General features: G+C 46.7%; 1 protein-coding gene across 2 annotated transcripts in view; it reads right to left on the bottom strand.

The window, feature by feature from the left end:
- Positions 1 to 525: 525 nt before the first annotated feature.
- The window catches only part of LOC119440670 (hemicentin-2-like), a 258,948-nt gene continuing 234,239 nt past the window's right edge, over positions 526 to 25,234 (bottom strand). For both annotated transcript variants that reach the window (XM_049662189.1, XM_049662190.1), the window contains exons 11-12: positions 4,401 to 4,465; positions 526 to 2,982 (exon numbers count right to left, since the gene is read on the bottom strand). In XM_049662189.1, the coding sequence (XP_049518146.1) occupies positions 2,855 to 2,982; positions 4,401 to 4,465 (193 nt within the window). In that variant the 3' untranslated portion in view covers positions 526 to 2,854. The remainder of the gene's footprint in view (positions 2,983 to 4,400; positions 4,466 to 25,234) is intronic.

The raw sequence follows: 25,234 nt of genomic DNA, 5'->3' as shown, positions 1-25,234 counted from the left end.
GCTGATGAATTTTTTACCTATAATAAAAGGCTGAGAAATCTCTCAGCATGGGATATAAAATTAAACGTTGTTATACAACAGCATTATGTCAAATCAAAAAGCTTTTCATTCTGAAGAAGCCCACCGCTTTGCTAGCCGTGTTTTGCTTAATCTTATGTTTGATATCGCAATTTGGCAGTGGCTCTTCTCGCTTATCGCTGGAGCATAAAAATTTATTTGTGAACATTTGTCTTCACCCTGCGTTCACGAAACTTCTTTCACAAGTTCTATCCGCGACTGACCATCACCACGGAATTTATTTCTTTATCACGACTACCAGAATCGTGAGTGGCGAGCATCCGAATGTCTACCACTGAAGAAGTGCTCTTATCTAAGAGACGTTTCGTGAATACTGGTGCCAGGAAATTTCGCGAAACGGCGCAGCAAACATCTTTCTGACCACAGTACCTTGGTTGCTACCACTGCCATATCAACTAAATAATGAACATTAGCAGACATAAGTGTGAGTCAGTCGGAATCGTGAGAGAGCAGCAGATGACCAGTTTATTGTAAAACAATCGCGTCGCCATATTCAACGACGAAACCTTCAGCGCGCGTGGCAACGGCAGTAAATCTCTCCTTCAGGTTTGGTCCCACAGACAGGAAACACACGCTCACACTCACAAGGGGGACACTCACGCAGATGAACGCCGGTGCACAAACACACACCCAGTCACGCACACGCCGTCTTTGCCAGCTGCGACGCTCGCTGCATGCTATGTACAAGTCGTGCGCACAGCTTGTTCCATGGCCACTGGTCGTGTTTCCAGGTAATACCTGGCACAGCACGAGCGCATACTGCTCTTCCACAATGTTGCCCTTTTAAGAACACCGGGTCTAGACGGAGCTTCATTGGACGTCTTTCCAGTTCTGCTCGAGCACGAGGGTAGGCTCGCTCCATGCGTTGATGGCTTGACGAGGAACGCGACACAAGTGACAAAATCGGAATAGCGAGTGGGGATAGGCGGTGTCAGATGCTCCGAAGGTTAGTACACAGGCGACGAAAATAGGTTTCTTTCTTGCCTTTGTGACGCAAACCAGAAGTTCCCTTTTGTGGACGTGTATCACTTCTTTGTAAAGGGGGGTTACAACAGGGATATCCATGAGTCCATGACGACGAATCGTACGATGTGTTGTGCAGCGGAAACAAACCTCAGTGGAGTCACCCGAGGTAACATTGGTGAGTGAGGGAACTCTGTGGCATGTTCACGCGCTGACTCAAATCTATGTCTATGTTCCTTCAAGGCTCTGTCCTTTCTAATTTCATAATTGAAGAGGACCAATAAGTGTTCCCTCATGTCCGTTGAATGCCACGAATAATAACGCACAGCTCACTAGAATGAAGAGCTTGACCCTGTTGTACTTACGATCCTGCCATTTATTGTAGGCAAGGTGCACGCTCCATGTGCTATGGCATGGGTCATTTGTTTCCACCAGATGAACATTCCTAGCTTTCCATGCTTTTAGCCGTACTCACTTGCGGTGCCATAAACCCAGCGCGTTAATTTGATTATCGGTGAATGCCCCAGCTTTCATTTATGCGTTCATGAAGCCTAGCGTCCGTGTGTTCATATTGTCCTTCATGTAGCACTCCATCTAGCCAAAACACAGCCGGACCGAACTAGAGTTAGTCAGTTCAAAGAACACTATGCATGGTGTCTTCGTAAAGTAGGGACAGTCTGGAAAAGTGGAACAGTCTTCAGTTTTTCGTACTTCATTCAGGACCTGCGCATACGCCCCCATAGCCAGCTTTTTTTTCCGTCACTGAAACAGCGTAATACATCAAGAGTACCCTGGCAGCTTTTTCTTTTGAGTGAGTTAGTAAAAAGTTGTTTTTTTCCGTGACACAATAATATTTCTGACAATAAACAAATTAACCAAATACTGGCAAATCACTGAATAACATTAAATGATGCAGAACCTTGAGACGCTAAGAGAAATGTAATTGAGTTCCATAGGAATGATTACCCTCACGGCAGCCGAATCAAGGGGTTGCGCTGACGGGCCCGCAACAACACCGAAGGAAGCGAACAAAATATGCCAAGTATACCCACGCCTCAGCTAATTATACATGGCTATTGTCGGAGCTAAGCTTGGGCTACAAGTGAAGCAGAAATGTTCGCTAACAGAGCAACTGGCCGGAAACACTTGCGTGACGGTGTGGCTCGTCGTAGTGCTGGCACGTGGCACTACCATTAGTACGTAGATCGTAGCAGTGGTTTCTATTGCCCCGGCCGTCTGACGACGGCTCGAGTCAAAAATAGAATCAATCAAATAATCCAACTCCACCGTTCATATGTATACTAGGCCTTTGACAGACGCGTACGATCTACATCTTCCTTTGCCACATCTTGATGTTCGCGCTATACTCGTGCTCTCCTTTACAAAGTAAGCACATTTCACGAAAAAAAAAAGAAGAAACCTTATTGAAAAAAAGTTCATAACCTGCGCTGCAAAATACGCAGCAAAGAAGTCACTGGAAAATACATGTCCGTAGTGCTTGGTTAGCATAATGTTAACTCTTATCCACTTCTTCGAGTCTTGTCTCTCAGTCTCAGAGCTTCGTCATCGACATCACGACCCACTTTTTCCCACCACGTTGAGCATTCGAGGTGCGTTGAGGGCAACGACCGAAAGGTAGAACACATTTTTTTTTTCTTTGCGCACATTTCCCGTGCCTTTTTCAGACGACGGCGACAGTGTCGTGCCGATCAGGCAGATAACGAAAGTCATGCGCTCCGATGCGTCGCTGCCGCCGCGTGGTGGCTATGAATGAAGCGGCGCCAGTTGGCGCCACTGCCGATGGTCCAGCTGCTTAGGACGGCGACGGGACTCGTCCCTTCGGCTGCGACGACAGACCCAGGATTGTACCGTTGCTGCCGTTCAGCGCTGGTTTCATTGAGAGGGGATCCTTGAACGTGATCATTGCCGGCGGGTCGAATGCTGCGAGAACAGAATGGGGCATGGAATCAAACACACACGCTTAACATGTAATAATAGACATTTGCACTTTGTCTGTCAGTAAGTTACGAGTGCAATGCTCGGTGTGCCAGCAGCCGCATATATCTATACCCATGTTGTTTTATGTTGAGTTTTTTTTTTTTTTAGTATTTCAGCAGCTGGTTCATCTGGTCAGCGTCAATATCCTTGTACACTAGGACTGGCAAAATGAAACAGAACAACAAGTGCATATATTGACGAAATCAATGCACTGCGTTTCCGCTAAATATGTTTTTAACTTCGCTGAATATTGTGTTTTGTAGCGACGAGCAGTTGCGGCCATTTTACAACAAATTCTGCTTAAGAGGGTACGTTTCTAGTGGCCACAAAAATGTACGAATTTTTTTACCGCATAAATAATGTTTCTTAAACTGCACCCTTATCTATCCCATTTAAACTTGGCCACGTGGACGGAAATTTAACCGGCGAACTTACAATAGCAAACTATATCCTCTGAGCCGCAGCGGGTTTTCGTATGCGTGTCTTATCTGGAAGTTTCGTTCATCCCTTGAATGTCCAACGCAGATTTAGAGTAAAATAGACTGATGCTAGAAAAGAGAGGGAATTTTCCTTGTATGTTCAAACAAAGCGCTTGTATATTCCTATCTGCACCGTTTTAGCAAACGAGCTAAGACAGTGGTTATATTAAAGGTCTACTTTCTTAGGGTCCTTTCATAAGCGGCAAAATCACTGTCGTGACGCTTTTTATATTTACGGCATTTGTACTATCCTGAAGTGTAACAGAACTTCCTATGTTCTGAGGACTCCCCTGCCAGACATTTCTTGTCACAGGCTCACTTGTTCACAAACACCGGCTAAAACAAGAAGCAAAGCTGCTCCCGAGTACTGCCCTGAGTGAAAGATAGTACACAAGAACAGTCATGCTAACGTAGTGGCATTGTGCGATAACGCCGTAACTCGTCTCCTTATCTACTTTGTTCACTCTGCTTTCAGTCAAACTAATAATTTCCTGCTTTACTTTTTCTCGTTCTGACTGCTCCGATTCCTTCATGTCTATAAAACAAACAGTTGTGTAATGTAACGTAACATCATATTATATTACAGTGCAGTTTTTTTAGAGATAGCAACTGCTACATTGCATTTAAGTTGAAACTTTAGGCAAGGTATTTCATGATAGGAAGGAAGAACATCGTAAGCAACAGAAAGAAAAAGGACACACCGACCAAGGGTGAGAACTCGACACAGTTCATGCACTATGTTAATGCGTCCTTCTTGGTTCTATTGCTCGCGCTATGTTTTCTTGCTTCAATGTGTTTATGGCGCATAGCGTACCTTACTTCTAAACATCTACGGCAAATTGTATACATTTCCAGCAAATGAAAACTGCGGCTGCCTCTCACCCATGAGTTCCGTCCCCAAGTCCAAGTTTCCTTCGACCAGATCGTGCGGGACATGGTTGCACTCTCTGAAAGCAAGCCGAAAAAAAAGGAGATAGGTCAGTATATACGAATATTTTCACAAAATATTTTCATTCGCGCACGGCGCGGATTCAAATGCTTTAAGCTTTTGTACAGCAAACGTTATTGCGTGCAGCGTAATAATAACTACATCATACATACTAGGCGGGAAAGTGTGCGGTCAACAAAGGCATGCAGAACACTAGTTTAACAGAAAACGTCTTCGTATTGCCGACTTCAATATGCTGAAAACAGATCACTGACCTCCTCTTGTGCTACTTCCACAGCATCACTTGAAAGAGTGCTCCATATCCTACACATTACGACTGCTGGGCAAGAACTAACGAACGCTGTTAAGGAGTGACTCGATTCATGAGTTCAGTTCTCGATTCATGAGGCATTATTGGCGGTTCTGCGCTTTTTAACACAGACGTACACTCGCATGTTATCATGGTGCTGCGAAAAAAATTAAGCGGCAATTTAGTGGCCAACGTTCTACCTCTTTGAGGTCCTGTAACCATGTTGTAAACCGCGTTCACTGCATTTCAAAGAATTGTTCAAGAAATCACTCGACACATGCCCGGCCTCTTCGCAGAGTGAAATGCAACTGGCGTTAGTTCCGAGCAGACCACTGTCAGTTGTACTATTTAACGCATTACAGCGCATTAAAAAAGAAGTATATAGCGGGTTTTTACTTGCCAAAACAACGATGTAGTGAGGAGACGCATCGTAGCGGGGACTCCAGATTAGACTAATCTTTACCACCTGGGTTTTTTTTTTATCATGCGCCTAAATCTAATTATAGTCGAGCGTTCTTACATTTATCTCCCGTCGAAATGCGAACTCCGTGGCTGCGATCAAATCCGCGACCTCCTCTTAAAACGGAGTAGCCACTAACCTGTCTTTGTTAACTTGAATGTATGTTAACTTGAAGTCCCTGCTTGACTTGATCTAGATAACGCCTGTCGTGAATACGCCGAAGGAACTGCAATGTACCTCTCGGGAACGTTCACTCCAGACGTAATTTAGATCAAGTCAAGCGTATCACACCGTACAGCGGCGCTGTGGCGCCGCAGTATTGTAATTTTTAAATAAAAGGTCCTGCACATTCTACGCACCATGTGCTGTGTTTCTCCATTTTACAAAACTGAGATCGCTTCGCTTACAAGGACAGACATCAAGGAATGTGTTGCGCATAACTGTTTTTTTTTTCACTTTACGCTCTTTCTATTCTTTTTCCCAAACTTAATGCTTCCAAGCTGACGCTCTCATCATGAGCATTCCGAACTTCCTTGCTTTAGTCTCTCGTTCGATACGCTGTCTCTGTATTTTCATGAGAGTAAACTGTGAACTTAACGGCGAGCATATTGGAAATGAACTGCGCGCCTGCATGCATATTCAGCCTAATACACCATAGCGTTATTCTCTCTTCCTGTAGAGATGTTCTCGTTTATGAAAAGATGAAACTCTGGGAAAATAGGCCACTGAAGGGCCAAATATCTCACTCATCAAAAATGATTTCAAGTGGTTAACGACTGCAGAAGAAAACTAAAGGAAGAAATAAAGAGAGATGGGCGCTCCTCCACGCTGCTTGTCGTTTTTCGTTAGACGAGAAGTGGTGGTAGCGAATGTCTGCAATATTTTTACTGGTTATTGCGCAAAACAACACTCACTCAGCATGCTGCTGGATATACCTAAAGTTATCCTAACTAGCGGAAAACATACAGGGTGTTTCACGTAACTTGAGCCAAACCTTAAACATATACAAATGCAACGTACCTGGACGAAACCAAGGTAATGTTTTTTGCCGTCGCTTGGAGATACTCAGATTATGTTTTGCATACGCCTAATTACATATTTGGTCTTAATTAAAAACTTGTCAAATATTATAATTAGATTAAAAATGTCAGTGAGAAAATTGCAGAGCAACATCAAAAAAATTCAGAGCCCTGCCCTTGTCGAGAAAAAGGGGGGTAAGCGAAGCTTGTGGCAAAATGACGCTGTCACAGGTGTTCCGCTTCGTATACCGTAAACTCAGGGTCGGCGGTCATCGCGCTCCCGCAACTAGCTGTCCGCGGCTTTTTGCTGACGTTTCGCCTGGGCTTCGGAAGCCCTCACGCTAGAATCGCCCCATCGACAACGAGCCCTTTCCCGCGCGAGTTTGCGGCGCTGATGCTCAAACGCAGCCTGCTCCTTGGCGGAACGCACCACGCGCGGCCTTCCCATCCGGACGCCGAAACGGATCTGAGGCGAGGGAAGCTCGGCGGGGCACGCGCCAACCCCTTTCCTTCCCTTTCCCTCCCCGCGACACACCAAACGACCCTGACTGGTCGCACGCGTCACGTGATCTGGCGCCTGCGCAACTTTTCCCGCACCCGCTCAACTCTGGGAGCAGCCAGGTTTCCTTTTTTTCCTTCTCACTTTCTTTGTTTCTTCATTCCTTTCTTTCTTGTCCCTGGCTCATACCGACAAATCCAAGGCGGGTATGCGCCACACGTGATTTTATTATCCTTATTCTTGACGTAACTGATGAGCAAGTAAAGTTATTGATATCTTGACTTATGAGGTATGTTAGTAATACATTTATACCCTTCCATGCCAATTTTGGTAAATACCAAGTGAACGAGACGGGAGTTTACGACAGGTTTTCGATAGGGTTTTAGCGTGACACCACCGCCGACATTTGTGAGGCAATACAGACTTCGCTTGAAAGCTCGCGATACAATTTTCTGTTGATCAACACGTGCTACATAAAAGTGTTTTTCCTAGCGGGAAAGAAGCCCGCGAAAATACCAATAATTGCCGCACAATTGGCCACTCGATGCATATTGCGTGTATTCGCGAGCTTCTTTCACGCTCGGAAATGAACACTTTTATGTAGCACGTATTGAGCAACAGAAAGCTGTATCGCGAGTTTTTCATGTTTACCAACAATTTTCTCATTGACACTTTGCATTTATTTGAAGTATTTGATTCTTTATTTACGACTAATTATATAATTATGTGGATTGCAAAAAATAATCTGAGTATCTCTAAGCGACGGCAAACAACATTACCTTGGTTCTGTCCAGCTACGTGGCGTTTGCATATATTTAAGGTTTGGCTCAAGTTACGCGAAACACCCTCTAGAATTAGGAACGGTAACCTCTTATGATCTCTTGACTACTGTGGCAAGCTACAACAAAATTATACCTCAAAGCCACAATATTTATTTATATTTTCTTCTTGGTAACTTGCTTGGCAGGAATGGAAACCGTGACCACGTCGACGCCGCAAATGCAACGTCCGTTTGGCATTAAATGCCTGCTTTATAAGACCTACAGCATCCTTTCCCTTCGCAGCGGCTGTGCTCTGCGGTACACGAAAAACATGAACTAAATGCAGCACATGATTTCACTGAAAGCAAAGACCACATCGATCGTCAAGTGCCGTTTCGCCTGCCCGAACTGGTCAAGCTCAAAGATGCAGTGGTTGTGGCTACCGATAACTATTAGGCAACCCGTTCAAGTCGGAGTGACTCGGCCGCCTGCACCCTTTATTTTCATTGAGCTGCCATCAGAGTGTATTACCGCACTGCAGATATAGTATAGTCTAAGTAGATGTTATCTTCAGCGTTCCCTTGTAGCCTGGATCCACTTACTGCAATTCGGGTGGGTGAGGGAAAGGTGGGGGAGGGAGGGGAAGAGGCTAATATGTATATGCGGGAGCAAAAGGATATATCGCGAGCTTGACGCATCCTTTATCTTAGTTTCATAGTGTTGATCTCGCTTTCTCGCCCGCTGCGTGTCCCTCGCGTGGGCGGCGCAGCGGCTGGCGGGAAACGGCCGGACCTACGACATGTAGGCACGATGAGCAGGCTACCGCGAAGTCTGGACAGCGTCGTCGAGCGGCAGCCGCCACGAGCAGGCATGCCAAGATGCGGGGTGGTGCGTGAAGGATAATTGCTAGAAGACAAATGGTCCCGCCAAAAAAGGACTGCGTACCGCCAACTTTTGGATCGCAAAGATCCCGCAGTGCTGCTTTAGGTGGACGTTCATGTCATGAATACAGCGCGGTATGCCTACATTGCGTGCGTACATTGCGTGCGTCATACGCCGCAACTGAGAGCCCGCGCGCCTAATGCTCTCAATGTGTGGAGAAAGCGTAACGTGCGTTGAGATAGCCGTAGTGGCTGTGCTGCAGAAGTGATCTCTGCTGCTTAGAGTAGGTGCGAGCAGTAACGACAACTAATGAACTCGTGACGGCCTCTACGGAGAAGTCACAAACGACACCCGAGGGCCGCCTGTGGGGCTGGCGATGAGGGCGGTAATGGTCAAGTGTGCATTTAGTTCCCATTAGGACTTTTTTCCCTCCAGTCTGCCTCCGACGTGTCTCTGCGAACACCGATAGCGTGCCATAACTGCGGAGATGAGTGGATGTTGTCGCATCAACAGCGCCTCAAGACAGCTGAAATTATTCAGAGGCGAATGTTTTTGTTCGCTTTGGGATGGGTTAATTAGGTTTGTTGCTGGCCTAGCAATTCTGTTGCCTCGGCGGCAGTTGTGTCATTCTTCAGCGCCGTCGCCAGGATAACGTGTCTTGTGTGTGCGCAACAGTTGTGCCTCCACACATGGCTAGGAAGAACAACCAGGAATTCGCAGGGACAGGTAATACTCATACATGTAAAAAACTGGACTAGAGTCACAGTTATTAACGTGATAGCGTTATGGGCCCCGCGTCGCAGAAAATCCGGCGTCGGCGTCGGTGTCGGCGTAAGCATCGGCGTCTGGCGGATATAATCATGCCGAACCACCGCCACCGGGTGGGCCCTGCGCATGGCGCAAGGCATTAGTGTACAAAAATTGAATTTCTCAAAGTAACATTTTTCAGAAAAATCGTAAAGTACTACTTAACCACAACCTACAAACGTGATAGCGTCTGACCGTAATTTGAGTATACGAGAAAAAAAAAGCCTGATAAGCAGCCAGGGATCTTTGAATGCTATCGCGCTCCACTCTTAAAGGTGCAGCTTAAGCATCCTCCAATTCTAATGATGTTTCGCTGTACTTTGGTTCTAGGCAACATTGAGGGGAATGTTGAAAACCGAGCCTTTTTAAACTTTGATCGGGCCCCAAGTCGCAGAAAATACGGTGTCGCTTAAGCGTACTCCAAATTTTTTGTCACAGTTCACACGAAGGTCACTCTGTCACACTTAGAAGCTAGTTTGGATGCACATATTGCTATTTCATCTGTCGTGAAAACGAAACCAAAAAATCACCGCATATCCACGAAGTGAATGATGATGAGTGGGTGAAGCACCGAGGGATCATTCGGGTGACCGTGAATTCCCCGTATATATATGTATATATGTACAGTATATACAACGCTTATATAGCCTTTGGGCACCACAGCGCCCCTAGCGGTCTCCACGCCAACCAGAGCTACGGACAACGGACGACGAGGAACAAGGCTAGGCCCTAAGGTGCTTTGCCCCTAAAAGACATTTGCGTTTCCCAGGAAAACGTCCTCTACCCTCCTTGTGTCCGTGCTTTCTTTTATCCTGTCTGATTAAATCCCAGGATAAGTTTGCGATCAGGCGCTTGTACCTCAATTCAAATCAGTTGTAATTACCGGCACGCTCTTATTTTGCAGGATGAAATGTTTTATTAGCGTGTCTTAAAAGGATTCTCTTAGCAAACATCGAAGGTTTTATAAATTTGTCTAACTTACACGGAGGCAAAGAGCTAAGATATGTAGAGTACGCGCTCATCAGACCACTTCGGAAGAAAAGTTATGCATCAAAGACTTTCCATGTAGCGAAACTCCTGAATCATTTACACCTTCGTCACCTCTTTCAGCTATAATTTGTATGATGTGTAGTGCCCTTGGTGGACTGCTTATCAACATGCTGCAGCGTAGGATAAGTTACAGAACCGTATGCGTCAAAGACCCGAATCTACTACAAGAACGGGCTCTGCGCAGTGCTAGGGGGAGATTGATGATTGCAGACACAAAATGACCCGTTTCATGCTCTCTTTCTTTTATGTGTGTAAATACTTGAAAGTTGTTCCCCTGTTACGATGACATGTTTGGTACACGTACTAGAATACTAGGCAGCCAAATGGCCTGAAGCTGCTTCACTGGCGTCCAACGTAGTTTTGCTACCCATCTACCGCGTAACATTCACCCCTAACTACAGCGCTTGAAAGCAGTAATTTTCCATGTTCATCAGCCAAGTGAAAGAAAAGGGACTATAGAGCGGATTGTTAAACTCTAGAAGTATAAAAATCAACGATTGAAACATTGGGCTCGTTCGTACCTTTGATGTTTGTAGTGTACGTAGAATAAAAAGAAACAAAAAAAAGACAAACAATAAAATGCGTTTAGTGTTGTGATCAAATTTCCATTGTGTTCAACCATGCGGTGTAGACAACCAACATAAGAGTGAGTGAGGTCCTGCTTTACAGGTTTTCTGGAATCGGTGTTTGAAAACAGTTTTAGTGTTCCTATTTGGACTGGCGTAGAGCCTACATCCAGAAAACAAACCCTTCGCCATAAAACTCGTGAATATGCAGCCAGAACCATCCCACGAGGATGCCCTGTCTGAAAAAGAGAGACCACGCCGTCGCGCAAGACACATTTCCTGAGCGCCTCAGTGAAGCAGGTAAGTGTGCGCTTTCTCGATGGCAGGCATACATGACGAATGAATGCGCGGGTGTACCTGCGGTTCTTAGGTGGCCCCATGGCACAAAATAGCGCAGCCGCAGGAAATAGTCTCGCACTAACGCACTGCGGTAATGTTAGAGGGCTGCAGCTACTTTTGTTTGCCTTGTTGTTTTTGTCTGCATTCCCTATAGTTTTTCAAACGAGGACATTCAGTTTTCTTCGAGGACGGTGTCACGGTGCATTGGCAGCAAAAAACGGCGCTTCCAGTCGATGAAATGACAAGGATAACACTAACGCTGTAGCGCTTGCCGAGCCTATGGCTGGCAACGAAGGCTTTAATGCGCGGGCATCTACTGTACTATATCGGCATTAAAAAAGTCACCGACAATTACGATACTCCCTAATGCGAAATTTGAGCTCAGCTGTATGCGTGTTTTCATTTCGCGATGTATTGAGGCAACGAATTTGAGAGAGACGTGTATGCGATTTATTCAGGAGAAGAATTCGGGACCGAAATCACCGCACCGACTGGCAGTGGGCCAGTGCCGTCAGCGGATTCGCAGTATAGGAAAGCCAGCTGTGGAAGAAGACGACGAACGCACGAGCAGTGGCAGACAGAGGTTAAATATATAAGAAACACAGGGGCTAAAAGATAAGCAATATACTTAATAGGTTTATTCTGGAATTCATTGATGCCTTTGCGCTACTTCTGTTAAGGTTATTAATTATATCATTTACTTCAATTTCATTTACGGGTTTTAAGAAATTGTGACTGTATTATAGACAAGGTTATTTAGGTTCTTTTGCACAATGGGCATCTCAACGAGACTATTAAAGTGCTTATTAAAGACATCTGCAAGCAGTGTACCTCAAAGGTCATGCCTATTTATTACTAATTTCGTTATTTATCAGGAGTCGCGTGATGTTCTAAGACAGAGTTAAGTCTCTTCCACATAAGCTCAGAACATCCAACTGCAGCGTCGAAGAAATTTGCAAAGTAGTAATGGTTTGTTTTATTATATCCTTATCCAAACAATTACGGCATGATTTAAACTGACGGAAAAGCTCACCATCTTTAGTTTGAATAAACGTGTAAGATACATTATTTTTCTCATTCATTCTTAAAAGCATGTCCATGCTTATCCAAGGTAACCGAATTCTTTTCTTTTTAACGCGGATGGCAGGAAAACTGACTGTGTATATTGGTTTTAGAATACGAAAAATATTTCATGGGCCCTATTTGCGCCGTTACACCTAAACACTTCGTCCACCGAAATATATTCCATGTGTTCCCGAAATCTGGACAGGTTTGCTTGTGCTATTTTCAGTATAGTGTGTGAAGTGGGGCTCTTACTACGTACACGTAGTAAGAGCCTCGGTAAATGTGCAGGAAATGAACCGACTTGACTGAACCGGTGACAGTGCAGAAAATAAACAGACTTGAGCGATTGCTTTGGCTCTGAACTCATTGACTACGGCAGCAGCAGGCATTCACTACGGACATTTAGGTTGTTGTTCTTGCCTCAAAATGTGGCTCAAGTCAGAGTCCTTCAATAATTCAGCAGTGTCCATCAAAAGATAAAGGAGAAGAAGCTAGTACCATTACACAGTAACAAATGAAGAAACAAGCTGAACGAAAACGCTAGCCGAGACACTGAGCGTAGAGCTTCATTTCAAAGTAACAAAGATCACACAACTATTGGCACTCCTATAGTGGTGCTTTCCGGTCACATGAATGAACTTGTGCACAGCTGATTTCTAGAGCCGTCCGTCGCTGGTGCCCAACCATAAATACCGTACAAGCGAATACATATGACCAAGCCAAGCTTGGTTGCCTTGACAATAATTATAATAACATGCGGCGGAGGGAAGAAAAGCAGCGGCAGCAAAATAGAAAGTATAAATTATTTCTCTGCAACTTCATTATATTGAGATGCACACAACTTCTGCTTTGTCCGCTGTAGAATAGCCTGCTGTATTTTCGGAACTACATGCACAGACTCCACCACTCCAAGAGCCTGCATGACACACGAAACACCGCACAACGTGCCGAGCGCAAATACTGCGCGGCTGCGCGGTGCTTAGCGCACCTCCGACCTACTTGTCGTCGAAGGGCACGATTTTGATCGTTAAAGGTTGGCATTTCTTCATTTCATTTTCATTGTCTTCATAATGTGGCGAGAGTGAAGCTGATGATAAAGTGATAACACGATAACGATGACGAAGACAGTGGTGCACTCTTTTAGAGAGGACGGAAGCGACGGACACAGCAAATATGGTTACCACCCTTTATTTGCCTGTCGCCGAATTGAGCAGTTCTGTTCAATACGCTGATCTTAAAGCCAAATTGGAGAGGCAAGAAGTGTGCAGGTGCCCGCGAGACTTCTCTGAAATATTGAAACTTAATTCTTTGGTCGCTCTGTCCACCATGGTATTCAATGCTTCAACCCTCTCGTTCCTCTCAATTCCACTGAAGTCGCACATGAGAGAGCCTATCTATCTGCTCTTCTCTCCACGCCCCGGCATCGAAGCGCCACTAAGAGGCAGACGTTACATAATAATCGAGAAAGGAAGAAGCAAACAAAATGCGGCGCTGAACAGTGGGCTATCCAGAAGCATGTGACGCATCCTCTCATTTCCCCAGAGAGCGTTGTCACAACAGGCCCGTCCCTGGGGCCATTCCGCCGCAGCCGCCACTGGCACAAAAAGAGCCTGGCATTACACTCACTCTCTCTCCTTAGTCTTTATTCCCTCCCCCGCTTTTCGCTCACCCCTTTTCCTCTCAGGTCCGAGCCTGGCCCTGGAGATTCGCTTTGCTGTGTTCCGGCCCATTTAAGCGCCGGAGAAGCCGCACTAGCCCCCGCCTTGCCTAGACGGACGTCAGAGCCTCGAAGCTTCAAATGACCGCTCGCGAGCCTAATGACTCGCAGACGCGTGGCCACCACAGCGCTCTCACGTTGGCCCTGCCTCTCTAGTCGCCAGGTCTGACACGTTTTCCTCGCCGCGTCACGCGTTTGCATAATGGCCCCCAAAACTCCATGCGGGTCCAAAACGTTGCCTCCCGGTTGTTGCTCCGTTCCAGACCCCCACGTCCTGTAGGACGAAGTCGAAGCCGCTGCTGTTCTAGTAGCTACGAGAGCGTGAAAGCCTGCCCTCTTTCTCTCGCTTCCTTTCTCTCTTTATAACTCTCTCAAAATGCGCCCTGTCTGTGGCATTTTATTCCAGTTGTCGGCATCTGTCTCGCTTAAACAAGCAGCCCGCGGGACCCGCTGCTTGCACCAAACTTGTCGCACGCCTGCTCCCGAGTTTTGCCTCATAAATCTCCCTTGCAAGCGAAAAGAGTTGGAAGCCTAGAGTAGTATTTTGTGAAATTTAGTGCCTCTCTTAACTCCTAGTACTGTTTCACGCAGCGAATGGGCAAAACCCCAGCGAGAAACGGAGAAGAAAAACGACTGTACCTCGTAGGTGCTTCTGATCAGGCCTCGTTCAAAGGTTGTCGCTTTTTGGCTGCCCGTAAAAATATGTGCCTGTATATTTCAGTATCGACCGAGGCCCGCTTTTTGACAACAGCATGTCTAAAGCATGTGGCACGCTCAGATGCAGCAATCACATCGCCTACGCATTTCAATACCTGGCTGACGGCCATGACAATGCGTCGCAGTCCTCCTAGCCTAAGAGAAATTGTGTCGTTAATAATGTCTGTCACTTGCACACACTCATTTCCTGCACCCTGTGTTGTTTACGTTTGAGTATTGTGGCAGTGTCTAAACCCAGACGGGATCATGCTCGAAAGTCGTTCTTGCTAGTATAAAGCACCTTTAATACTTTGGCAATGCAAAATGTTAAAGGTGCTTTATACTAGCAAGAACTAAATATTTGGCTGTGGCTTAACTCAGTTATGCCTGCGTGTGCGTAGCGAGAGGTACGGTGAATCTTATCGTTTAGCTTGGTTCTCTCTACGGTTACATCTTTATCGTTTAGCTTCGTATGCCTGAGTGTTTAGGTTTGGTTGTTACCTCTCATTAAGACATGGTTGCATTAAAGACTAGACATTTTTAAAGTGTAACGTATTTATTTTGAAAGTATTCATCTTGTTGTTTCTCAATTGCCACAAAGATGGACCGATGGTTGGTGAGGCGGGAGGATAAGGGGTTGTCGTCCAGTGATTTGCACACGTTTCGGGTGCTATCCTCATCTGAATCCACTTCCACGGCCACTTCATGCTTACGACGGTTCTCGAGGCGTGCGGCTCGTTCTTCCTCCGTCTCCTCGGCTCGCTGCCTCCTCTTGGTTTCGTTCCGACGACGAAGCCTGGCTTCTTTCAGTCTCTCCGACTCACTTTCCATATCTGCCGACGAATCCTACCGAGCCGCCCCTTCTATATATTGACGCGTACTCTATCTATAGACGTTTAAACGACGATGACAGTATATGCATTAACTGACTCTGAGTAGTAGGACAGGGTGTTCGAAGACGAAGAAGATGTCTTTGTGCTGGTGATTCTGTACCTGCTCCGCCGTCTTGTTCAACGTGTGGTCTCTTGTTCGCGTTGACCCGTGACACTGGTGGAGGTGCTGGGTACACAACCCCGCCTTATGATCCACACTCCTCCCGGAAGCCGTTCATCTAGCCCATCTCCAATAACTCCTGTGCATCGCTTCAGTCGGCGGTTGCTAGGCCTTGCTCCCGAGCTCAACCCCCTGCAAGAACGCTCTTCCGAGCCCTGTCTACCTCTGTCAATGGCGACCACCAGCCCGCCACAGGTTCCACGAGTTCCGGAAGACAGCTCTACTCACAGTCCGTCCCAGGTAACCCTTCTGCAACCACTGGTTCCCGATCGCTTTCATGGTGGCGCGCATGAAGACGTTGAAGACTGGCTTGACCAGTACGAACGTGTTGCCAAGGTCAATGGGTGGACTGTTCAACAAAAGCTCTCCCACGCCTATTTCTCCCTCGACGGTAGTGCTCGCACGTGGTTTGAGAACCGTGAAGCCAACATCACCACGTGGAATGATTTCCAACATCAGCTCACTGAGACATTTGCGAGTGTTGATCGACGGGATCGTGCCCAGCAACTAATTGAGTTGCGGTTCCAGAAACCAAATGAAACTGTGGCAATGTTTGCCGAGGACATGGCCCGCCTGTGTCGTAGAGCTGACCCTCACATGACTGAGGAAAAGAAGTTGCGCTACCTTATGCGTGGCGTAAAAGAAGAACTATTCGCCGGACTTGTGCGCAATCCACCGAGTACCGTGGCTGATTTTATAAAGGAAGCCACTGGTATTGAACGCGCACTCCATCTAAGAGGCAGGCAGTACGATCGCTTGCCCACCAGCACTCCTATCCACTCCGCCGCAATGACCGTTACCAGTCAGAACTCCCTCCGTGATCTAATTCGGGAGATTCTTCGCGAAGAACTTCAGAAGCTCTGGACACCGGCAGTGGGCCCACCCATGGCATCAGTCGCTGAAATCGTCCGTGATGAAGTTAGACAAGCGTTTTCGGCAAGCGATCCTGTTCACGAGCAGCGCCCCCTAAGTTACACATTCTCGGCAGGCGATCCTGTTCATGAGCAGCGCCCCCTAAGTTACGCCGACGTTGTCCGACGTCAACCAGCTATGACGCCCATGCGGTCGCACCATCAGCCACCGAGGGCCACACCATGGTCATCACCGACAGAGGAACCTTTGAGACATCCGCCCGTTGTGCCGATCCCGTCCTACCGCCAGCCGCCGTCAGCTGCATTTTGGTCACCGCCACAAGACGAGCCTTCGAGGCGGCCGCAATTTCGAAGAACGGACGTATGGCGCACTGTCACTAGGCGCCCCCTCTGCTATCACTGCGGAGGCATCGGCCATGTCTCACGTCATTGCTGGTACCGCGATGCCTCATTTCGACCTTATCAATCCTGGTCTGACGGTCGACGCACCAGTGACGACCACATGCTACGCCGCGACGACGCTGCTTTTCAAGGTGCACCCGCGACGCGCACTCTGAACGACGACTCTCAGTCCAACCACCAGACCGATTTTGGCCGGCGGTCGCGCTCTCCGTCCCCTGCTCATTCATCTGCACCGAATGGACGTACTTTTGCTGACCTCCGGGGACGAAGGTCGCCCAGTCCACGCCGGGGAAACTAACGGCGGCGACCTCTGGGGGTATGGTTGCGGGCCAACAAGACGATGAAAAACCCCCAATAATCCCGCCGCAGGACGCCGTGAAGCCGACAAACTCTAACACCGACGAAATTGTGAGCGCCGATATTATTGTTTCAGTTGACGGACTGCAAGTGACAGCGCTAGTCGACACTGGTGCCGATTATTCGATAATGAGTCAAGCTCTAGCCGTTCGCCTTAAGAAAGTAAAAACTCCCTGGACCGGACCTCATATAAGGACTGCGGGCGGCCAACTGCTCACGCCTGCTGGTCGCTGCACGGCGAGAGTCACCATAGGAGGTTCGTCCTTCGTGGCAACTTTCGTCGTTCTTGCACCATGCTGTAAAGATTTAATCATAGGCATGGATTTTCTACGGGAATACGACGCCATAATCAACATCCCGGACCGCTTGGTTACGTTTCACAGGACACCGGATTTAATTCACTGCTTATCGCCGAAACGCAACGCCTGTCGTCTAATCGAAAACGACGTGATCGTCCCACCTCGGTCATGTGTCCTTGTTCGGTCGCATGTGACGTACCGTTTGATTGTGAAGGAGTTGCAGACCAAGTAACCCCCTTGTTATTTACTCACGGTATCGCCGTTGCACGAGGAATCGTAAATGTCACCGATGGGCGCACGAACCTGTTGTTGACCAATTTTAGCACAGAGCGACGGCACCTACCAAAGGGAACGGCTGTCGCCTATTTTGACGATGTCGCTGATGTTCGTGGGTGCTTTTCAGTACTAGAAGAAGCGCATGCGCAAGACCCAGCACCTGTGCTTGACGTTAACACTACTTTACCGCAACGTGAGCGAGAACGACTTCTTGCGCTACTGGCCGAACTCCACGACTGCTTTGCGACGACGTCAAGAGTCGGTCGAACGCCCCTAACCAAGCACCGCATAATCACAGAGGACGAAGCGAGACCGATTCACCAAAACCCTTATCGTGTGGCCCCAAAAGAACGTGAAGCGATACAGCAGCAGGTAAACCAAATGCTTGAAGACGATGTGATTCAGCCTTCCAAGAGCCCCTGGGCATCACCTGTAGTTTTGGTAAAGAAGAAGGACGGCAGCCTACGTTTTTGTGTGGATTATCGAAAGCTAAATCAGGTGACAAAAAAAGACGTGTATCCGCTTCCCCGCATAGACGATTCACTTGATAGGCTTCGAAACGCTCGTTATTTCTCCTCCATGGACTTAAAAAGCGGGTATTGGCAAATTGAAGTAGACCCGAGAGACCGTGAGAAAACCGCTTTTGTCACGCCAGATGGACTATACGAATTTAAGGTCTTGCCTTTCGGCTTGTGCTCTGCACCTGCTACTTTTCAACGGCTTATGGATACCGTGCTTTCGGGGATGAAGTGGAAAACCTGCTTAGTCTATCTCGACGACGTCATAGTGTTTTCCGCAACGTTTAAAGAGCACCTTGAACGGCTCGAAGCAGTTCTGCAGTCTATACGGTCCGCCGGCCTCACCCTAAAGCCTGAGAAATGCCACTTTTGCTTTGAGGAGCTAGAGTTCCTTGGCCATGTCGTCAGCCACGCGGGAGTCCGCCCGGATCCTAAAAAAATTGCCGCTGTCGCACAGTTCCCTGTTCCTTCAGATAAAAAGGCTGTCAGGCGCTTCCTCGGCCTCTGCGCATATTATCGGCGGTTTATTGCAGACTTTGCTCGCATTGCGTCGCCGTTAACTCGCCTCACGAGAGATGACGTTGCGTTTGTATGGGGTGACGAACAGCAAGCTGCATTTCATGATTTGCGGAACCGGTTACAAACGCCCCCTGTGCTTGCCCACTTTGACGAGACAGCTCCGACAATGCTTCACACTGATGCCAGCAATGTTGGTCTCGGAGCTGTGCTTGGGCAGTGCCAGGAGGACACAGAAAGAGTGATCGCTTATGCAAGCAGAACGCTGTCACGCGCAGAAGTAAATTACTCTACAACTGAGAAAGAGTGCCTCGCAGTGGTATGGGCGGTTACAAAATTTCGCCCTTATTTGTACGGTCGCCACTTCGACGTTATCAGCGACCATCATTCGCTTTGCTGGCTCACAAATCTGAAAGATCCTTCCGGGCGATTAGCACGTTGGAGCCTGAGACTGCAAGAGTTTGATATGACGGTCCTGCACAAGTCAGGGAAACGGCATACCGACGCTGACTGCCTGTCTCGGTCACCCATTGAGTCAGCTCCTTTGACCGATGAAGAGGAAACAGCATTCCTTGGTCTTCTCGACACGTCTACCATCGCACAACAACAACGTGACGACCCTGAGTTGCTTGACCTGATTAATTTCTTGGACGGACGAACTAGGACAGCACCTAAAGCTTTCGCAAGAGGATTGTCATCATTTTGCTTAAGGAACAAAGTCCTATACAAAATGAACTTCTCATCGAGCGGATCAAGCTATTTGCTCGTCGTTCCTACTGCTCTTCGTAGTGAAGTACTGGAAGCATGCCACAACGAGGTCACTTCTGGGCATCTAGGATATACGCGGACACTGAACAGAGTGCGACAAAGATATTATTGGCCAGGACTGCCCGTTGCCGTGAAACATCACGTTCGGACCTGCCTAGAGTGCCAGCGGCGCAAGTCACCTCCAACGAAACCAGCCGGTTTGCTACAACCCGTTCAGGTACCGCAAACACCATTTGACCAGATCGGAATGGACCTCTTGGGTCCGCTTCCTACCTCTACTAGTGGTAACCGCTGGGTTATTGTAGCAACTGACTATCTCACTCGCTACGCCGAAACAAAAGCTATCCAGAGAGGCACAGCAGCAGAGGTGGCCCGATTTTTCATAGAGAATGTTGTGCTAAGACATGGCGCACCAACCATCGTCATAACAGACCGAGGCACCGCATTCACAGCCGCGCTTTTAGATAACGTCCTGATGCTCAGTGGCACAAGTCACCGAAAGACAACAGCCTACCATCCACAAACAAACGGACTAACAGAGCGCCTGAACAAAACACTCGAAGACATGCTTTCCATGTACGTGAATATAGAGCACAACGATTGGGACGAGATTCTGCCTTATATCACGTTTGCTTATAACACGGCTAAACAAGAAACTACACGGATGACTCCATTCAGCCTTGTACACGGACGTGAAGTAAGGACGATGCTCGACGCCATGCTACCACACGAACCTGACGACATTGACACGGATGCCGATGCGTTTACGCAACGTGCAGAAGAAGCCAGGCAGCTCGCACGCGTGCGAATACACCAGCAGCAAGCATACGATGCAGGTCGCTATAATGCCCATCATAGGCCTGTAACTTATGAAACCGATGAAAGAGTATGGGTCTGGACGCCTATACGAAAACGGGGACTATCCGAGAAGCTTCTGAGGCGATATTTCGGACCCTATAAAGTGCTGCGTCGGCTAAGTGACGTCACATACGAGGTCGTTCCAGATAGCCCTCACTGCACAAGGCGCCGCCAACACCGTTCTGAACTTGTGCACGTAGTGCGCATGAAGCCCTACGTCAGCGAGTGACTGTACGAGGGACTTTCGTTTTCACCAAGCGAACTTTATTGTCTAGCATCGAGGCGATGCTCTTTTGGAGAGAGAGAGCAAATGACGCGTACTCTATCTATAGACGTTTAAACGACGATGACAGTATATGCATTAACTGACTCTGAGTAGTAGGACAGGGTGTTCGAAGACGAAGAAGATGTCTTTGTGCTGGTGATTCTGTACCTGCTCCGCCGTCTTGTTCAACGTGTGGTCTCTTGTTCGCGTTGACCCGTGACAATATACGATGCAACGCCGGATCCTCCTCTGACGTCATGCCAGATGGCGCGGCGAGCGGCGCTGCCAGCTGTGGCGGTTGCTAGGCAACGGCTGAGCTCGCGGTGCGGCCACCGGCCACAGCGAAACGGCGAGATTACAGCCAGCGTAGCTCTCGCTACAAAACTAACACTAATTGGTATGGCTGACAGTCCTGCACGTGATGTCTGCCGTTGCGAGGAGAACATTGACCGCTTATTGTGTCGCTGTCCTCAATTTGAAGCAGAAATACAATATGTGATTAACGCATTCAAGATACTAGATGGTCGTTCTCTGAGTGAACAGATTATACAAGAACACCGTCGCCACCGATCATGGGCTCAGAAGGCGGTGAAAGCACTTTTGTGCTTTCTGAGAGCGTCTGGTTTGTACGAGCACCTTTTACTCTGTAGTACGGTGGGTGCACGTCTCCATACCCCCAACCGGTGGGTGCACGTCTCCATACCCTCTCTCCCCCCCCTTCTTTATCTTCCCCGTCTCCTTTACCCCAGCGTAGAGTAGCAAACCGCACTCTTGACTGGTTAACATACCTGCCTTCCTTATATTAATCTATCTTTCTTTGCAATTCAAAGTATGGGTGTCTGTTGCAGTTGATTGACTTCCTTTTCTTTTAAATGCGAAACATTTCTTGGCGAACATTTGCTACTTTGACCGTATCCATCTATCTAGCCGCCTATGTCTGTGTTCTCACGGTCGTCTCGTTAACTTGATATGCACCAAAATTAGCATACTATGACAAGAGTACATGAAAAGCATAAATGATATGTCATGACATAAATGTCATGACATGTGGGTCATGTAGGTCATAAAAGAGCCGCCTACGTCTTGGTGCTATCATGGTTCGTTAACTTGGTAGGTACCAAAATTGGCATCGTATGACAGGAGTGTATGACGAACATAAGTGATAGGTCATGACATAAATGTCATGACATGCGTGTCATGTAGGTCAAGACAATGACCCAGCCAAAAAAAAAAGATTAACATTCAAAAGTCATTGAAATTTGTCCGGACGAGGGCACTAAGCGAAGGAAACACTAAAGGATGATGGTAGAAGTCATAGTCATGACCATGACAGAGTAAAAATGACAATGACTGAGCGAAAAAAAGATTAGCACTGAAAAATTACTGAAATGGGGTCTGACGCGAGTTATAAGTGAAGGAAACACTAAAAGATGATGGTAGAAGTCATAGTCTTGATCATAACTGAGTAAAATGACAATGACTCAGCAAAAAAGAAGATTAGCACTCAAAAATAACTCAAATGGATTCGGACCTGGGTACAAAGTGAAGGAAACACTAATGGATGGTGGCAAAAGTCACAGTCATGAGCATGACTCAGCAAAAATGACAATGACTCAGCGAAAAAGCGATTAACACTCAAAAACCACTGAAATGGGTTCGGACGTTGGCACTAAGTGAAGGAAACACTAAAAGATTGTGGTAGAACTCATTGTCATGACTACGAAGTTTACCACTCAAAAACCAATGTAATGGGTTCGGATGTGGTACACTTTAAGTGAAGGAAAAGGCTAAACATTGATGGTTGAAGTCATAGTCATGAGCATCACTAAGGCCTTCGCCCTAAGGTCTCTTAGGCCTAGCTAAAGAGACTCCTCAAGACTCATGACATGCCCTAGATGACATGCGTGTCATGTAGGGCATGAAACAGCCACCTACGTCTTGTTGCTCTCATGGTCGTTTCGTTAACTTGGTAGGCTCCCCGCACAGTGGTTCGCATAACATCGATTCCCACAGGGCGTGGGATCTGCCGGCTTTTTTTCTATGGTGTCTTTCTTATTACTTAAAAAAAAACAAGTCTATAACTTCATTTCTGTTCTGAAAAACGCACACGTTTCTCACATTTGTATGACTTAATTTTTCGTCATTTATTAGGGTTACACTAAAATAAAAAAAGCGGCAGACTTTAGCACTTCCTTCGGTTTGAACTCATTTACTGCGACACCAGTATTTTACCACAGTGAAAACTGCCATGTTATTTTTGCTTGCTTGCTTTTTTCTTATTAAATTGAGTGCGCCCAATTCAGAGAGCCACACAACAACCCACCGGCTTTAGTGCAGTTTGTTCGGGAACATCGGAGAGGTCGTATGAAATATATTTAAGTAAGGACGTTAAATTAAAAGAAATGTTTATTATAATATTTAAAATGTAATTATAGTTGCATGGTAGTAGGCCAATAGAAAGAATAGTCTCAATAGAAATGGTACTTCACTTTTAGTTCTTTGTGATGTGCATAACTCCCTTTCCGTATGGCAATGTAATGCATGTTGTGGAATTTAAACTACGTACTTGGAGAGACATTCACATTCTCAGACTGCCCTTGTCTGAGTAACTTAGATTTATTCAATCAAAATGTATTCGACACTGTGTGGAAAAATTTTTTTCGAGGTGGTTTTACATATTGCGATATAAATAATATGATCTCATAATCTTGAAGCACCAAGTTTCTTTTTCTTTTTAAATGCGAAACATTTCTTGGCAAACATTTGCCGCTTTGACAATATCTATCTATCTATCTATCTATCTATCTATCTATCTATCTATCTATCTATCTATCTCTCTATCTATCTATCTAGTCGCCTACGTCTTGTTGCTCTCATAGTCGTTTCGTTAACTTGGTATGTACCAAAATTGGAATAGTATGAGAAGAGTGTGTATGACGAACATAAATTATACCTCATGACATGAATATCATGACATGTGTGTCATGTAGGTCATGAAACAGCCGCCTAAAATGACAATGACCCAGCGAAACAGTATTAACACTCAAAAACCACTGAAATGGATTCGGAAGTGGTTACTAAGTGAAGGAAACACTAAAGGATGGTGATAGAAGTCATAGTCTTCACCATGACTCAGCAAAAATTACAATGGCTCAGCGAAAAAAGATTAACACTCAAAAACCACTGAAACGGGTACGGATGTGGTACTAAGTGAGGGAAAAGGCTAAAGGTTGATGGTCGAAGTCATAGTCATGAGCATGACCTAATGCTTTCGTCTTAAGGTATCTTAGGCGTAGCTAAAGGGATTCCTCAGGCCTCATGACATGAATGTCATGACATGCGTGTCATGTAGGTCATGAAACAGCCGCCTTCGTCTTGGTGCTCTCATGGCCGTTTCATTAACTTGGTGGGCTCCCCGCCACTGCTTCGCATAACATCAATTCCCACAGGGGGTGGGATCCGCTGGATTTTTTTGTGTGTGTTTGTGTTATCCATATGAGGCGGTGTTTGGGTCAGTGTAACATGAAAAACGACAAAACTCAGCCTTCGAAGACATGTACACGAAAGGAGAAAATTGCACAACCACCCAGCTTGTGTGGTTGTGCAGTTTCTCTCCTCTCGTTAACGCATCTTCGAAGGCTGGGCTTTGTCGCTCTTCACGCTATATACCAACAGGCCCAGCCCCATAGTCTTCTCAGTGTAACAAGTTTCGAGAGCTTGCGTAAAACAGTCTCTTTTGTTTGTTGCTATCGTTGTGTGGGACAACGTACCATGCACCTACCTGCCCGACGTGACTGCAGTGTAGCATTTGAGATGATCTTCATATTTAAAGTATCCTTAAGCCATTTTTAAATTAGGCATTTGTGTAAATCAATATTTAGGACTGCAGGTGAGGAAGCAGTTGCTTTGTTCAGACTTCTTGCTTTTAATAGCCAATGTGTCGATTTAGAGGCGTCCTGCTTGAGAATTAATGGACATTGAAGCCAGAACTTCTACTGCAACTGATGCCGCAGGCGAAATGGCAAGTGTATACCTGTGAAATTTGAGCGATTTAATATTCCCTGTATCTTTTCCGTGCTGATATATAGGGAACTTGGCGGCTGTGAATTCTTTGAGCTACTGTGCAATATACCTATATTTGTCACTGCGGTGTTGCTATTGAAAATGATGTTGTCGATGCGTTTGAACCACCTTATTCTCGGCGCATCGTCTACTGTGGGCATGTGCCATGTTCGAGGCTTATCAACATTGTCATGTAGGTCTCCTTCGGGTCGCGGGCGCTTTTTTTTACGAGCATGACAATAAATAATCACCCGCATGCAAACCCCTATCTTGTCAATAACCATTTCTAGGTGATGTATATAATGTAATCCTCGTCCCCTGTATACAGTACTGCCTGTTTTGGCTTCGGAAGTATCTGCAGAGATTCCACT

Source organism: Dermacentor silvarum, chromosome 2, assembly GCF_013339745.2.
Source record: "Dermacentor silvarum isolate Dsil-2018 chromosome 2, BIME_Dsil_1.4, whole genome shotgun sequence".
NCBI lineage: Eukaryota > Metazoa > Arthropoda > Arachnida > Ixodida > Ixodidae > Dermacentor > Dermacentor silvarum.
This window is presented reverse-complemented; position numbering and strand designations above follow the sequence as displayed.